Source organism: Gopherus evgoodei, chromosome 2 (genome assembly GCF_007399415.2).
Source record: "Gopherus evgoodei ecotype Sinaloan lineage chromosome 2, rGopEvg1_v1.p, whole genome shotgun sequence".
Classification (NCBI taxonomy): domain Eukaryota; kingdom Metazoa; phylum Chordata; order Testudines; family Testudinidae; genus Gopherus; species Gopherus evgoodei.
The window spans coordinates 162,336,807-162,353,567 of NC_044323.1; the positions used below are offsets into that span (position 1 = coordinate 162,336,807).

At 49.7% G+C, this 16,761-nt stretch overlaps 2 protein-coding genes across 2 annotated transcripts in view; one reads left to right on the forward strand and one right to left on the reverse strand.

Moving 5' to 3' along the window:
* EIF4EBP1 (eukaryotic translation initiation factor 4E binding protein 1) overlaps positions 1-16,761 on the forward strand; it is a 36,932-nt gene that overhangs the window by 18,349 nt on the left and 1,822 nt on the right. The window lies entirely within an intron of this gene.
* Positions 10,489-15,940, reverse strand: LOC115646400 (nodal homolog 2-A-like). Its single transcript, XM_030552173.1, has 3 exons — positions 15,411-15,940; positions 12,280-13,100; positions 10,489-11,337 (listed from the first exon to the last, which is right to left on the reverse strand). Exons 1-3 carry the CDS (start codon positions 15,721-15,723, stop codon positions 11,185-11,187), a joined length of 1,287 nt encoding a protein of 428 aa, XP_030408033.1. The 5' UTR covers positions 15,724-15,940; the 3' UTR covers positions 10,489-11,184.

Here is a 16,761-nt window from a genome sequence, read left to right on the forward strand (position 1 = left end):
TATTTCTGGCACTAGTGCTTTCAGTGCCAGCTAATGCTGGGAAATGCAGAGACTGCAGGACCTTATGGCAAAAACGCTGTTGAATTGAATAGGGAAGGGACACTGAAAAGACCAATAGGATTTCCCTCTCTCCAGGTTTCAGAGGGACAGACATGTTAGTCTGTATCAGCAAAAACAATGAGGAGTCCTTGTGGCACCTTAGAGACTAACAAACGTATTTGGGCATAAGCTTTCGTGGGCTTCTCTGGATGAAGTGGATTTTCTGGATGAAGTGGACGAAAGCTTATGCCCAAATAAATTTGTTAGTCTCTAAGGTGCCATAATGGCTCCTCATTGTTTTTTCTCTCTCTTCAGTTCCTTCTGTTGGGTTTTGTATCCAATCCACAGCAGATGAATCCTCTGTTCAGTTCTTCAGGGTAGTTGCTCAAACCTATCACTGTTAATAGGCAGCAGGTTTAAAACAAATACAAGGAAGTTTTTCTTCACACAGTGCACAGTCAACCTGTGGAACTCCTTACCTGAGGAGGTTGTGAAGCCTAGGACTGTAACAACATTTAAAAGAGAACTGGATAAATTCATGGAAGTTAAATCCATTAATGGCTATTAGCCAGGATGGATAAGAAATGGTGTCCCTAGCCTCTGTTTGTTGGAGGATGGAGATGGATGGCAGGAGAGAGATCACTTGATCATTGCCCGTTAGGTTCACTCCCTCTGGCCAATACCAGGTGCCCCACTGTCGGTAGACAGGATACTGGGCTAGATGGACCATTGGTCTGACCCGGTACGCCGTTCTTATGTTACCATTCTCTATTAAGTTCTGTGGGGATTTTCCATAGGGGAATTAAACTGAGAAGTAAAGGGGTGGGAGAAGCATACTAGGAAGGCTTTGTCATTGTCTCCTTCAGTGTAGACACTCGTGACACCGACAGGCAGGGTTCTCCTGTTGCTGTAGTTAGTCCACCTCCCAGAGAGGCAGTAGCTAGGTCGATGGAAGAAGTTGTCTCTCAACCTAGCGCTTTCTACACCGGGGGGAAGGTGAGTTTAACTATGTTGCTCAGGGGTATGGATTTTTCAAAGCGCTGAGTGACATAGCAGGGTCAATGAGTTAACCTTTCCTAGAGTAGGAAAATCTCCAGTTAACTTCAAGTTCAGTCTACACTGGAAACTTGCATTGGCATAGCTGTCCCTGTCCTGGGTGTGAAAAATCCACCCCCCTGTGAGACATTGTCAACTCACCTGACCCCCAGTGTAGTCAGCCCTAGTCGATGGAATAATTCTTGTGTTGACCTAGCTACCACATCTTGGGGAGGTGGATGGCCTGTAATGATGGGACAACCCCTCCCAGCTCTGTCGTGAGAGTCTGTGCTGAAGCGCTACAGAAGCGCAGCTGTGCCCTTGGAGTGATTTATGTGTAAATGTAATCTGAATTTGGCAGGAAGTTTCAGGGAGGATTTTACTTTATCTCACTATCTTAGGTATTTGTGAGATGCTCAGATGCTGTCCTTTAATGTCTCTCTCCTCACAACCCCTGTGAGGGAGGGCAGGGCTGCTAGCCCCATTTCACAGATGGGGAACTGAGCGTAAACATTTACAAAAGCCACTAGATGAGTAAGGAGACCAAATCCCATTTCTAAAGCTAACTTAGGCACACAGGTGCCTACATTCCAAGGACTTCTGCTGAGACTGAGGCTTAGAAGTGACTTGGGTGCAGACCCTGAACAGGTATTTAGGTGCCTAACTTCTATTTGTGTCTAGAAATCTGAATGGGACTAGGCTTCTTACTCACTTGGGGTAACATTTTGTAAAGCCTAAGTGATGTCCTCAGATCCCCCCTGCAGTCTGTGGTAGAGCAGGAAACTGACCTGAGTTTGTGCCCTGCCCATTGGGCCATCTTTCCTCTGAACCAGTGCGTTATCCACACTGTTCAAAGGGACCATCTCCAGCTGAGCCAGTGAGTGAAAGGATCAGGCAGGGAAGGTAGAACCGGTGCTGCTCATTGGCCGGGCAGGCAGGGCAGTAATCAACAGTTTGCTTTAGCATTACTCTTGTGCCTTTGATAAGCAATTTCCCCATAAACAGCCTTTCAGACTGTTTACTCTCACTTGCTCCTTTTCATATGGATCCAGAGCAAACTCCCCTTATCTTCCCCTCCTTGAACTCGGGCTTGGCCTTCCTGAAGGTGGATATTATTAAGCAAACAGGCAGGTGGTAATTCCCACAGGTTTCCATGGCTGACAGAGACCTTTGCAGGCCTTGAACTGCAGAACGATTAGGCTAATGCTGTCTGCAAACTTACACTGCTGTCAGGTCAAGTACAGCAGACTGGAGCAATGACTCTGTCAGGAATCTGGTCTCATGCACTGAGAGAGGAAGCTAAAAAGATTCTGAGGTTCAGTGTTTATAGATTCCCAGGCCAGAAGGGACCACTGTGATTATCTAGTCTGACCTCCTGCATAACACAGGCCCTAGGACTCCCCCGTAATAATTCCGGGTCCACTAGAGCAGGGGTGGGCAAACTACAGCCCAGGGGCCGCATCTGGTCCTCCAGATGTTTTAATCCGGCCCTCAAGCTTCTGCTGGGGAGCAGGGTCCCGGGTTTGACTTGTTCCGTGTGGCTCCTGGAAGCAGCAGCATGTCCTCACTCTAGCTCCTACATGTGGGGGCTTCCCCTGCCCCAATTGCCACCCCTACAGCTCTCATTGTCCGGGAACTGCGGCCAATTGGAGGTACAGAGGCAGCGCCTGCAGACAGGGCAATGCGCAGAGTTGCCTGGCCACAGCTCTGCGTAGGAGCTGGAGTGGGGACATGCTGCTGCTTCTGAGAGCCACTTGAGGTAAGCGCCGCCTGAAGCCTGAACCCCTGATTCCCCTCCAACCCCCTCAATTCCAACCAGGAGCACCCTCCTGCACCCCCAGCCTCTCATCCCCAGCCCCACCCCAAAGCCTGCACCCACAGCCAGAGCCCTCATCCTCTCCTGCACCTCAAACCACAACTTCATGAGCATTCATGGCCTGCCATACAATTTCCATACCCAGATGTGGCCCTCGGGCCAAAAAGTTTGTCCACCCCTGCACTAGAGCATAGTTTAATATAATCCAGTCTTGATTTAAAAATCGTCAGTAATGGAGAATCCACCACAGGTCTTGGTAAATTGTTCCACTGGTTAATTACGCTCACTGTTAAAAATGTGCACCTTGTGTCCAGTCTGAATTTGTCTAGCTTCAACTCCCAGCCATTGATGCTTGTTAGATCTTTGTCTGCCACATAGAAGAGTCTATTATCAAATGTTTGTTCCCCAGGTAGCTACTCTCAAGCTGTGATCAAGTCACCCCTTAACCTTCTTTTTGCTAGGCTCAAGGAGCTCAATGGATTTAGCCTATCACTAGAAGGCAGGTTTTCCAATCTTTTAATCATTCTCACGGCTCTTCTCTCAACCCTCTCCGATTTATCAGCTTGACTAGCAAGTAAAGCATTAGCTACTTCTCTACTTTGCGAATATGGTGAGAGTATGGCCACGTCCAGACTACCCGCCGTATCGGCGGGTTAAAATCGATTGCTCGGGGATCGATATATCGTGTCTAATCTAGACGCGATATATTGATCCCCGAGCGCGCTTATATCGATTCCGGAACTCCATCAACCCCAACAGAGTTCCGGAATTGACACGGAGAGCCGCAAACATCGATCCCACGCGGTGTGGACGGGTGAGTAATCCGATCTTAGATATTCGACTTCAGCTACGTTATTCACGTAGCTGAAGTTGCGTATCTAAGATCGATTTCCCCCCCCAGTGTGGACCAGCCCTATGTTTGTTTTCGCATGAGATTTCCTTCCTGATTCCAGCCAAGTTGCAGGTGATGCAAGAGCTGCATCTCTGTTGATTATGTGGAGTTTGCTCTTCCACACCCCCTTGCTTTGGTGCTGGAGCCTCCTGTTCTAACCTGCTACCCAGCTTCGGGGAAGGTTGGAATGATTCCTCTCTCCCTGGAAACCAGTAATTCATCCCTGCCCAGGCCAACTTGTAAAGATGTTTCTGAAGGGCAAATTCCCTGCCTGTAGAAGAGACCAAACTGCTCCAAATGGCAGGACGCTCACTCCATTCCTAAAAGGACTTCGCCCCAATCACCTCGTCAGTGAGTTAGACACTACACTGCAGTGTCTGCATGCTCAGTCAATGGCAACCCCCCTGCTGACTTTGATAGGGCCAGGATTTCACCCAACGCGTTGATCACAATCTACACAGACACACACACTATGTCACGGACGGAAATTAGAACTGTTCACCAGACCTGGCTTAGGTGCAAAGCTCCATGTCCCTCAGCTTGTGGGCAGCTCCAGTGTTTTTGCTGCCCCAAGCTGCAAAAAAAAAAGGGGGGGGGCAATCAGAGCTGCTGCCACTTCATTCTTCGGCAAGTCAGCAGCAGGTCCTTCCCTCCGAGAGGGACTGAGGGACCCGCTGCCGAAGAGCCGGACGTGCCGCCCCAAGCACCTGCTTGCTGCGCTGGTGCCTGGAGCTGGCTCTGCTTGTGGGACTTAGTAGCAGAACCTTTCGTGAGCACTAACCGTGCATGGCGCAGGCCAGCAGCTGCAGAGCCTGCATTCTGGTCAGGCTGAAGAACTGCAGGCTAGGAGCTGAGGTTATGGATACCGCAGCTTGGATCAAACTTCAACTTGGGTGCGACTCAGCCTGACCCAGAGCTGCACCCACACCCAGTAGGAGATAGAGCCAAGCAGGGGCTCTCTCCCCTTCAGGAATCAAACAGTGAAACCTGTGCTATGCACCTTTCCCCCTGCTCAAACTCTAGTCGAAAGCAGCCAAGTGGTTTCCAGCGCAGTTTTGTTCCTCTTTTAGTTAAAGACCCACTGGCCCATTTGGCTGGTGTCTGGATGGGCTCTCAAGGCAGATTTCACTTCAATTTCAGCACATTTTGGTTGATTGATTTATTTATTCATTTCAGGTCCCAATTCTACCCTCAGATGCTTACAGTAGCACCACAAGGTCCCATGGTGCCAGGTGCAGTACATACACATCATGAGAAACAGTCCCTGCCCTGATGAACTTACTATCTAAATAGAGAAGACAGGGAGGGAGGGGAACCTGAGGCACAGAGCAGGGAAGTGACTTGCCCAAGGTTGCACAGCAGGTCACTAGCAGAACAAGGAACAGAACACAAGCCTCCTGGCTTCTAGCCCAGGGCCCTACGCACTCGCCCGCCCTGCCTCTAATGGATGACGGGCCTGTGCTTTGCATTGGCTTCAGCGAGAATCCTGGTCAGGCACCCAGAGGCAGGACTTGCCCTTCACAAGGAGCACTGACCTCAGGACACAGACATGGCTACTGCTTGAAAGGCAGGGAACACTATAACTGGTACTGCCAATGGAAACTTCCCGGGCATGTAGGGTCCAGAGGCCAGAACGTGCCTGGTCTCACTGCACTGCTGTTCTTTCCAACAAAAGCCGCGTCCCTATGTTTCTCCTTAACACAGCACATGTATGTTGGGCTGATGCTCGCAAGGGCTGCAAAGCTTTTTGCTAACAAAGATTAGGTCCCATTCATAGTGCAAGCCCCAGAGCTCTATGCCCTTAAGTAGGCACCATGCATAGCAAGATCAATGAGATTTTATCCTGAGTCTCCCAGCGTTTGATGTTCTTCTTAAAGCCTTAGTTCCCGGAGTTGTAGGAAAGTCTCAGCTTTCAAAGTACCCACGTGAAACCTTGGAAATGCAACCCTTAAAGGCTCAACATTGAGAAGGCAAAAAGAGCCCCCAGGTTCCTGGTTTGTTTTTTAAACCAGCCTTATAATTTTGGGGGCGTGTGACTCATGTTTGGCATTAGCACAGTGCAAGGCTTTCCCCCTTTTTGGAACAGTTTAATGGCTCCTGCAAATGACCCTCAAGTGGCTTGTTAATTACTGGCGGGTCTCAGCAGGATATGCCATCTGAATATGTAAGCAGCGCTGGTGATCAATGCCAGGAGGAGGGCCTCTGCTGTGAGAACCAGACGTGCTTTGTTTATCCCTGGGCTTGGATGTGGATTGGAGTTAATCAGGCCAAAGCCCATGCTGGCGGCTGGGGAATGTGGAATCCTCATGCTGCTAGGGCTCTGCAGCAGGGAGGGGACTCTGGAAGGGCTTCTCGACCTCTGCCCCAACATGAGACATGCTTGGCTTCTCCTGGGAGGCATCCCAGAATCCTTTGGGCTTGCTCTTTGGGGGCTCCATGAGCACTAGCTCTGTGGTTTGGGGGAGAGGGATGCTCTGAGCATGACAAGCAACAAGGGAACAGGAACCTGCATGCGATCATCACCATTCCCAGGGGGGTGGCATGATTTGCACTCCCAGAAAGGGCATCTAGCTCTTGGAGGGAATGCATGACAGCGCTGGGCCAGGCCGGGCCAGGCCAGCTCTTGGGGTGGGGAGGAGGGGTCCTCTAGGCCCTATGCAGATGGTGAGGGAAGCACGAGTCACATCAGTTGCAAACTTCCCCAAAGTCAGACAGTCCTTCAGTAACAGGTGGGACACCCTGAGCAAGGAGAAACACAGGGCTGGATAGCAGGGATTGCGCCAGGTTAGGCTGTGGGCTAGTCTCCCCTGGGGAGTGGGGAAGGTCCCCTTGCTCCAGATACTTTCAGCTAGCAACTGAGGAATGCCTTGCCTTGCCCTGCCCTGGGGATGGGCTGGGTGGGAACTGTCCAGCCAGGAAATGCAGTCGGGCTTCACCACCTGCGCCTGTTGGAAATGTGACCTTCTCCTAGTCGTGATGTGGCTTCTTTTATCTCTTACTTCCCTGATCCTTAAAATGGGGGGGAGACCCTGGCCCTGGAGGAATGTCACAGGGGCAGGGTGCTGCTGGAGACTTATTGACAAGGGACAGATGGGCTCAAGGAATGCTGTGCAGGAAAGCTGGCTGCCACCAACACATGTCTGAGGAAAGAAAAATCATTAGGCAAAGAAAGCAGAGACCCCCACCACCACCACCACCTCCAGACTCAGGTCATGACCAGCCTGTGCATGGAAGAAGTAACCTCTCCCTTTCACTCTCTGCAATCCAAATGCTCTGCCCTTGTCTAGCAAACCACTCACAGGAGATGTCATTCTCCATACCTTACCCAGAGAGAAACTGAGGCCCGGTGTGAGGCAGTGACTCACCCGAGGACCTGCAACATGCAGTTCAGCCCCTTGTAAGTATGCATGATGGTCCAGTCTTTAATGACATAATCACATGCTATGCTTTGCCTTGACCCCTGGCCTCATTCAGTGCACAGGATGGACCTGCTCAGGGATGTGTTCAGGTTGTGTAGTGAATAGCAGTGCCTTAGGAGTCTGGCTGCAGCTCCATGACTCCTTGGGAGTGGGGTGGGGCTTTCTCTTGTTACACAAATAACCACATCCCCACTATCCAAAAGGTCCCAGATGTGAGACTGAAGGACATGGGTAAATTGTGTAACTGGGGGAATCTCTTCCTGGTTTTTAAGATAGGGAGAAAAGAGAGAGAGAGAGAGATCCATTTAGCTCTTCCCTTCCCAGGAGGCAGGTGTTTCACAAGCTTTGTCCTCCAGTGAGAGGTGATCTATGAATCAGCCAGTGACCATTCTCCTGACTCATTCTCATACCACCATGCCCATGTCCCTCTTCATTGGGCTGCTTGGTCGTCTTTCACAAAGCCTGTCTAACTACGTCATGCCTCAGCTATCAGTGTGTCCTGCTCAAATGCACTTATGTGCACACATGCACATATTATTTAATCAAAGGGGCCCAAATGCCACCTTACCATCTTCTGGGACCTGAGAAGTAGGAAGGAGGCCAGTGAAAGCCCCCCTACCATCACCACCATTCACTCCCTCTGGAGTCTCAAGCAAACCAACCACACCCCCCATGCAGGGCCATTTGGAACTTGTTGGGAAGCTGATATTTTCCCTTGTAAAAACTGTATGATGAAAATGAAACATTTTTTGTATTTGTCAAAAATTGCCTTTGAATTTTTGGGGGTTTTCATCAAAAAATGGAAACACTTTTTTTCTGCAGTGTTTCACAATGGAAATTTTGAGTTCTGTGGGTTGTTTTGATGTTTTTTTTCCTACAACATGACAACCAAAATAATTTTTTCTACAAAAATTTCCATTTGGTTGCAAAAGCTGTTTTCTGTCCCCCCAAAATAAGTGTTGATGGAAAAATTTTGCCCAGCTCTATGGTATTGCAGGCTGCTGATGGGTCAAAGGATTTCAGCATGGACACATTGGCCCTACCCTCAGCTGGCTTGCCTGCCTTGATCCTTTTCTTTCCCTGGGCTAAGCTGGTTCCCCGTCATAAGTTAGAGCAGTCTGAGGACTGTTCTAGTTTCCAGTGGCTGCTGGTGGCCCGAAGGCCAGCCGCTGGGGAGCTAACAGAGTGGGCAGAACCCTGGTTTGGCTGTTCCCAAGACAGGATTTCAGAGCTGTGTCTGTGTGGACAATACCTGGCTGCACTCGCTGCTTGGCTCTGGAGTTCATTAGTTCGGGTATGTTTGAGAGCATGAATGGCTTGCAGAGGCTACCTGCCTCTGGGCTGAGCGCTCAGCCCTGCCACGCAAGAGACAAATCATTGGGGTCCAATCCACCCTCCCCAGGATCCCACTGGGGGGAAATGAGAACTCTTTGTATCTGCTGTGGGGAGTCAGCCCCTGGTACTCTGTGACTTGCATAGTTGCCAACTTTCACAGGGTAAATAAGCACCCTGACTTTCACAATAAACCAAAAAATCAAGCTAATCCCATTTTGAAACAGGCCAATCCCTGAGAACCCCAACTCTCTATGTGACTAGATCCTCCCACTGTGCAGTCTGGGACTGTGATGGGCCTGCTGTGCACCCCTGACTCTCTCCCACCCTTGCCCCCGCTTCCCACCCCGCTTTGCCCCTGCTTTTCAGGAGCCGATCAAAAAAAGAAGCAACAAGTTACAGGCCAAACAAGCTACAAGCCAAAAACTAGCCAATATGCAACTCACAAGCCAATTAAGCCAAAAACAAACCCAATTTCTGCTCTTTTTTCCCCATGGGTTTGGCAAGTCTGGTGGCTTGATCCTCAATGGTACTGGGGGCCCCCACTGCTGCTCAGGAATGTTCACTGCCTTTGCAGGAGCAAGCATTTTCTGCTTTGCCGCCAGGGATGGGATCAGTGCTGCAGAACGGTAAGGGATTCTCTGCCACAGGAGCTCCCCTCCCCAGGAGGCCTTGAAGCACAGAGGCAGTACAGGGAGAGCGTGTGTGAAAGGGGAAGGTATAATGGAGATTAAAGCCAAAGAAGCAATTGCAATGGTGAAAACAAAGCATGATACTGGAATGTGCCAGGCACCATTTTATTTAAATATGTCAGTTTGTTTACTGGTCAATAATACAACAAAAGACCTTTAATTGTGGGTTTAGTCATTTAATCATAGTGTAGTTATCATGGCTTTAACACCTGTGAGTTAGATTTTAGAGATAAAGGGATACTGAAGAAGCTGGAAACATGAGCTTAGCTGAGATTTTTCAGTCTAGAGGAGTCAGGTCTGTGCCAATCCAGACCTCTGCACCTCCATGACACTCACAACAAGTTTGCTTGCCAATAGCAACCCTATTGCTGTTTCTGGTTACTAGTGAGCCCTGCAGGGGTTGAGAGGAAGGATGGTTTTGTGGTTAAGTTGTTGGCTAGGACTCAAGAGGCCTGGGTTTAAATCCTGAGACTGTTACAGAATCCCTGTGTGACCTTGGAGAAGCCAATGAATTGCTCTGTGCCTCGGTTTCCCATCTGTACAGTGAGGATAACAATAGTTCCTTTCTGCCACCCTTGTCTGTTTAGACTAAACTCTTCAGGGAAGGGAGTGTGTGTATGTACAGCACCTGGTGCGATGGGGTTCCAGAGTAATACTAATTATAAAAAGAATGCCGTGCATTCATTGTGTCTAAATTCCCAAGACTGCTTTGAAAATCTCAATCATTAGTGTGATTAAATATTAAGACAAATGCCTGTGCCTCTCCTCTCAGCCAGACTATAACGGGCCAGAACATTTATCATACATGGAAGAAAAACAAATCGCATTTGCAATGTTTAACAATAATGAACAGTAACAAAGGAGACAGAGCTAGTGGCATTCTCAATGGCTCTATCCATTCCAAGGTCAAATTCTGCTCTCTGCCTCCTGGGTGCCTCCGCTGGGAGGTGCGGTTCTGTCACTGAGAGCAGAATTTGGCTCCTAACGTTTTTGAAAGAGATGCTTCACGTCAAAAATCCTGCAGACTAGAACCTTTTCCCAATGCAGTGTCTAGAAATACAGACACCGAAGGAAACAGTGCTTTCACAACCCCCGAGGACAAGGGCAGAGCAGATAACGCCTATTGGTTTGGTTTTTACACATAATACAACATGTAGAAAAGGGAAAGCCCATACGAAGGAAAGTAACTAGCACGCTGCATTTTTTTTTTTTTTTGCTGGAAAACTTGTGTGCAAAAAAAAAATAATAATAATAATTCCCAGCTCTAGTCAGCAGTTCTGCCACCCCTCTAGGTGCTCTGACCTCCCCTTCTTTGTGAATTACATGATTCTCTTGGTGACTGTGCACAGAACAAACTCCATGTGCACTACTATGAAAGTAGCGATAAAAATCTCTTGGCCTATATGCATGAAATATAAATCTATGTATTTACAACATTCACAGAACATTACGAAGAATTATTTACATCTGAGAGTACGTTTTGCTGGTCAGCATTGGCCCAGTTCAGACAAAGTTGCGGCACGGGTTGCTGGAGGAAGAAAACATCCATGAAATTCCCCTTGCAGAGCTTGTCTTCCCAGATTCTCCCATTGGGCTGGGGTCTAATGTCAAGGGGGAGTGTTGTGCATTTCCCACAGCCCTGCCTTTATCCTCCTCAGTCATCTTCTCAGCCTTCTCTAGTGAGGGCTGCATGGAAAGGCCAGGTCAGAATCCCAAGAGGACAGCACCATACGGGAAGCTTGATCCCTGCCAAGTATTAATCGGTGGGTGGGTGATGACCTGAGCCTTTGTCCTTATAAGCACTTAGACTTCAGATGCTTGGGGATTGGTTCCTGGCTCCACAGGGCTTATTCCCTGCCACCCCCAGGGTGGGACAAGCCTTGAGTTTCATGTTGGTAGCCTGGCCATGCTCATCGCTGAGCTGCAGGTTCTCTGTCACCCAGAGGAGAAGAGCTTGCTTCAGTTGCAGCCACATTCCTCAATGATCATGTCTTCATGGTGGCGGAGGACGACTTCCCCCTTCTCATAGTACAGCATGGAGAGGGGGCTCATCTTGACTGGAGCACAGGCTGGACAGGGCACCCGGTTGGGCTGGTACAGTTTCAGCAAACTCTGTTGGGAAAGGGAAAGGCATTAGTCACCTGGCTTGTACCAATGCAGCCTGTGGCCAAGGTTTGCCAACAAGTCTAGTGACTGTAGATGTTAAGACCCCTTACATAGGCCTGATTCTCAGAAAGTGCTGAGCACCCGCCCTTTGGGAATCCAGCCCTGGCAAGTCCTCTCTAGCCATGCTCTCAAAATCACTAAACGGCCAATTCCAGTAGCACACACAAGCTCCAACCATGAACCAGGACCCCCTTGTGCAAAGAGCTGTACAAACGAAACAAAAGCTTCCCCACGCCCCCAAATAGTCCTTGCTCCGTGAGTAGCCCTGCTGAAGTCGGTGAGGTCACCCCTAGAGCACGGTACCCCCTCAAGAACAGTACGGGTGGCCCTGAAATAACCTGGATGCACCAATGTTCCCAGGATAGGACCTGCTGCAGGTAAAGGAGCCAACCCTTGCACAGAACCCCATTGGCTGCAGGGCCTGATTGATATTCCTGTGGCATGAAGGAGCTGCTTTCACGGTGATGCTTAGGCCAGCTGATAGTGATTGCTTGAGAACCTCCCTATCACCCCAGTTTTAATTCATCCCAATGTGTTCGGGTGGCAGAAGCCCTGTGCACTGAGATATTTTAAAACCAGACTAGACCATACACTAAAAAGCATAGTGGCCAATCCTGCAGTGGCTTTAGGATGGGACGTGGACTTAATGGGTCCTTCCCGTTTTGAATGTCTTTGGTTCTAGGATGCTGTGGTTGGCTTAGCAGTTCATATGAGACGTAACTTGGGAAACTGTTCACTATTCTTTTGTGTTTCACTGTAATCTCCATGCGCAGCAGACCACACCCTGCACAGAGCCAGGGGACAGCTCATCCCGTAATGCTGGGGAGCAGTTCAGGGAACCTCTGCAGGAAACCTCTGCTCTAGCAGAGAGGAAGAGGCTTCATTTACCTGGATATACGCATGGTTAGTTGGTTTGAAGGTCTCATCCACGGGCGCTGGGCACTCTCCCTCACACCGGTAGGCGTTGTACTTCTTGGGGTAGACAATCCAGCTTCCCCAGCCGGTCTGCTCAAAGTTCACGATCATATCCACCCTCCTGCACAGAGACCTGCCTTCCTCCCCCAGGCCTGGGGTGGAGAGGTCGGCCATTTTAATCCTTTGCCTCTCCTGCTTGTTCCGGCGGTGCCGGCGGTTCCCCAGCTCTTTGGAGGCGTTGTCAATCATGACATGCTTGGAGGTCTCTGCAGTTCTGATGAGGGTGGATGCCCGGAAGGGCTCTGCTGAAGGTTTATCTTTGGAGAAGACAACCAGCAGGACCTTGTCCGTCACACCATGGGACACAGCTGGCTCCACCTGGCTGGAGCCACTGGAATTCTGCACACCCATTGATCCAGTGGCATTGCTGTCTGACCTGGTCCTCTCTCCCCTCTCCTGCCCCTGGGAGCCCGGAGCATCTGCATGCTTCCTGTTGCCAGAGGCCACCCATTGGTGGAGCCAGGACTGGAGCAAGCTGGTGATGTTGAACACTCTCCAGAAGGAGTGGCTGACAGCAGGACTGCTGGTGAAGGTGCCCAGGAAGAGCCTGTCCACACAGGTCTGGTTGCCCTGGCACTTGTGCTCATGGCTGTGGTAGATGTCCACCGTCACATTGTGGGACTGGGGGAAGGACGGCAGGTGGACCCGCAGTTCAGCCAGCCTCACCTCATGGCTGCTGGAGATGGAGGTCATGTCAAAAGAGAGAGTCCAGTGATCCCCTGCCTGGAGAGAACCTGCAGGAGACCAACACAATGCCAGAGGTGACGGACCTGCCCAGCACAAAGCATTCGCCCCACAGCCCTTTCTGGGGACTGTAAAGAATCCAGGGGTTGCCCACGGTGCACTGGTACTGCAGTGAGGGGCGGGCAGAGCTGCAGTGCCCGAGGAGAGCACTTGGGAGCACAATGCCTCCTAGAGCTTCTGGGGGTGCAGCTGCTCTGTGCCTGCTCACACAGCCCTCCTCCCCCCCAAGCCCACGAAGGCAAGTCCTGCTGGTTGGTGCAGGGGGGCAGAGCAATAGGCCAGGCCTGGGGGAGCAGGCCTCTCGCTGTCACAATGGTCATGTCCCCCAGGTGTGGGATGCTTTGCCCCATTCCAGAGCCAGGAAGTATGGCAGGAATGAACCCCAAACTGCACTCTGCCTTCCCTCACCAATACCAGCCCTGCAGCAGCAGCTGAGAGTTTAATGCACCCCACTAGTACTAAATGATGGTTATACCCCCAGCAAGAGGGGCAGATCTAATCCTATGCCCTCGGTTCTACAGGAGGTCAAAGTGTGACTCCTCCCCACATGAACCGGCTGCTTCTCCCAGCATCCCTTCCACCTTACCCCAACTGGGCTGCAGCCAGCTTGCCCTGACCCATAGCACGGATTAACACAGTCCTACAATTAATGAGGGCTGGGGTCTTCAAGGAACCTCTAAGGGAATGAGTGGTCAAAATCTCATTAAAATTCAATGGGATTGTGGCTTCTAATGTACTTAGATGCCTTTGAAAATCCCAGCCTAAGTAGTTTACTTTTGTTGGGTTGTTTGAAAATGTAAAGTACCGTAGCATCCACCAATCAGCCAGGCTAGGCTTTGATAGCCCATTCATTTCCAGAGGATCAGAGTGCTGCATAAATACCTACTTCTTACCTAGTGCTTTTCATCAGTCATTCTCAAAACCCTTTGCAAAGGGGATGGGGAAACTGAGGCACGGAGCAGTAAAGTGACTTGCCCAAGGTCACTCAGCAGAGCAGTGGCAGAGCTGGGAATAGTGCTGAGTCCTTGCCCAGGGGTCTAGTTTCTACCCCACACTGCCTCCTGATAGAATTGTTCATTAATGCTGTTCATGCTGTTGCTATTGGGTAAAATTTGCAAATTTTACCCAAGTGGCTTAGGGTACATGCTTTTGAAACAGCTCCCTGTTTTCAGTTATTTACAGCATTAATAATATAAAGTCAAGTGGAGAAGACAGGAATTATGCTGATAGGAAGAATCCCCACCCTTATTCCAAAGCACTAGAATAAGGTTTGCCAGGGTGTCTGTTTCCTTCCTTCTAGTAACTTTGCTAGATGGTTGATTATTTAAAACTTTCCTGGAGCTGGCCATGCTTGCTCCTGCAGCTATTTTAAAGGCTTTGCTTGTCATCATACAGTCTTGTTCAGAATCTGAGGCCACTGCCGCTGCAGTCGGCAGGCCGAGGGCTCCCATAAATGGAGTGAGAAATGCAATGCCCACCTGTGCGCTAAGGCTTTGAAAACTGCCTTGTGAATTAGACGGTCTGCTCCCTTCACCCTCCCCAGGGGCTGTTCTCCTTGCTGTGTCCATGTTCTCCTTTGCATCCAATAAGCAGTTAGTTAAAATCACTGCACTCTGCCCCTAAATACTGCAATAGCACCCAGCTAACTTTACAGCCTGAGACAACACTGGCATGTTTAAGGGCACTAGCCAATCTCCCTGATCCCATGCTGGCCTTTGGCAGAACGAGGAAGGGACCTACTCCGCTGTACAAAGATTTGCCTTTCCAAATAACTTGCCAGCCAAAGTGTGGATACCAAGGGCAACACCTTAGCTTTTCAACCACTGGCAGGGGAAGCCAGGGCAAGCATCCTCCCACTGTAGAGTTCAGGATCCAGGCTCAGAACTGACCCCTTCAGAGCAAGACACCTCCCCCCCCCCCGCTTCCCCACTCCACGTTTTCTCCCTCTCTCCCCCCACATGCCACCCATTAACAAAACAGCAACTGGCTAATGCCCAAGCTTGTTCCTGCCAGATGTCAAAACAGTACAGATGTGGATTGGGTCCCCATGGGGTCCCTTCTTCACAGACGTCTGGGGTCCCAATCCACAAAAGCAATGGATAGAAGCACTGGATTAGCCAACGCCCTACAGGGAAGAGTCTGATAAGCAGCAATCTCTCAATGAGGTACTGACAAACCTGTGGGCTCAACCCCCATCACCGCATTGCTGCTGTTAAGCCAGGTCCTAGGGCAAGCTAGAAACACAGGGAAGGAAGAAAGGAAAAAAAAAGAGAGAAAAAGAATAAAGGAACATCACCTACTTCTAGCCACAAGGCTTAAGACTGAGTCAGATTCCTGCAGTGCTGATGTCTCCATGGTGGGCTGTCCAAGGTGATTCCCAATAACCAGAGATCTGTACAGCTGCATCATGTACAATGGGTACCGGAGAGCAGGGTGTGGGTGCCGGAAGCCACGGACTGTAGACAAATTCTTAAGCCCTGGGCTAGGTCCTGGTGTATGTAACTGCTGCTCATCCTTCTGCTGTGAGAGACCAGTCCGCTCTGACGTGCCCAGCTGCATGAGAATGAGAGCCCAACACACCAGCTCCAAGCCACATGTGTTCCTGGGTGGCATAGCTGCTGCTGCTCTCTGAACTAAGCTTCTTACACTTCCCTCTGGCTCCTTTCAACACCCAGAGCTGTCTGGCTCTCTGAGTGTCTTTCCTCTTCACTGCTGCCTATCGACACTATATACCTGAGGCTCCCTGAGCAGGCTCTAGCTTGCAACCCTTTGATGTCAACACTCCCTCCATCCTGAGTCCAGAGCTGTCAAACCTTCTACAGTCTCCACATGGTCCCTATTCTTATGCAACTCCTCCCTCTAATGAGGAAGTGATGGGAAGACACACAGAGCAGGTGATTAATTACCTCTCAAAACTCTTCCCCATTATGCATTGGCCCAAACTGGAATGTGGCCTGAGTGATCATTTCCCAAGGGCCTGAGAATGGTCAGATCCTGAAATTCCCCTTCATCCTGGTGCATTTGCTGGTGGCTTCTGCTTTTACACTTTGCCCAGAGAGGGAATCTGGATTTGGGTGGCAATGTCTCTGGTTGTTAGAAGCTCATGATTTTAGTCTGGGTGATTGCCGTGTGGCACTTGTGAAAAGGAGGCTGTGGAGGTGAAGGGTGAATTGTTTTATTTGGGACACTTTGCAGTGCAATAAGTGCAAATTAAAGTTATTCAGAGCATGGAGACAGGCTAGCTGATTTTAACAGCAGCAAACTGAAAGTGAAGTGTCACGAGAGACAATATAAAGCTAAATCTTTTATGAGAAGGAAAGCACAGAGATTGCAGAAGAACAAAGAGGAGAGAGAAGACCAGGGCATTTCACTCCGTTTTTGCTTGTTGCTTTAGTTTTGTAAAAAACCTACCAGTTCCTTTTCACTAAGATCCCATTAGAAAATAGAATTCTCTCTTCACTCCAGAATGGGCATACATTTAGACAATAGCTGAATTTCTCTAACTAATAAGAGGAAGCAAAATGCTTTTTTGACAACATCCCAGTTTCAAAGCAGAATTTCGTGTCTCTTCTTCAACCGGGCAGAGAAATTCACATCAATAACATGCCCTGAGGTCAAAGTTTGGTCCTGAGTTCAGTCTGGTTTACCTTG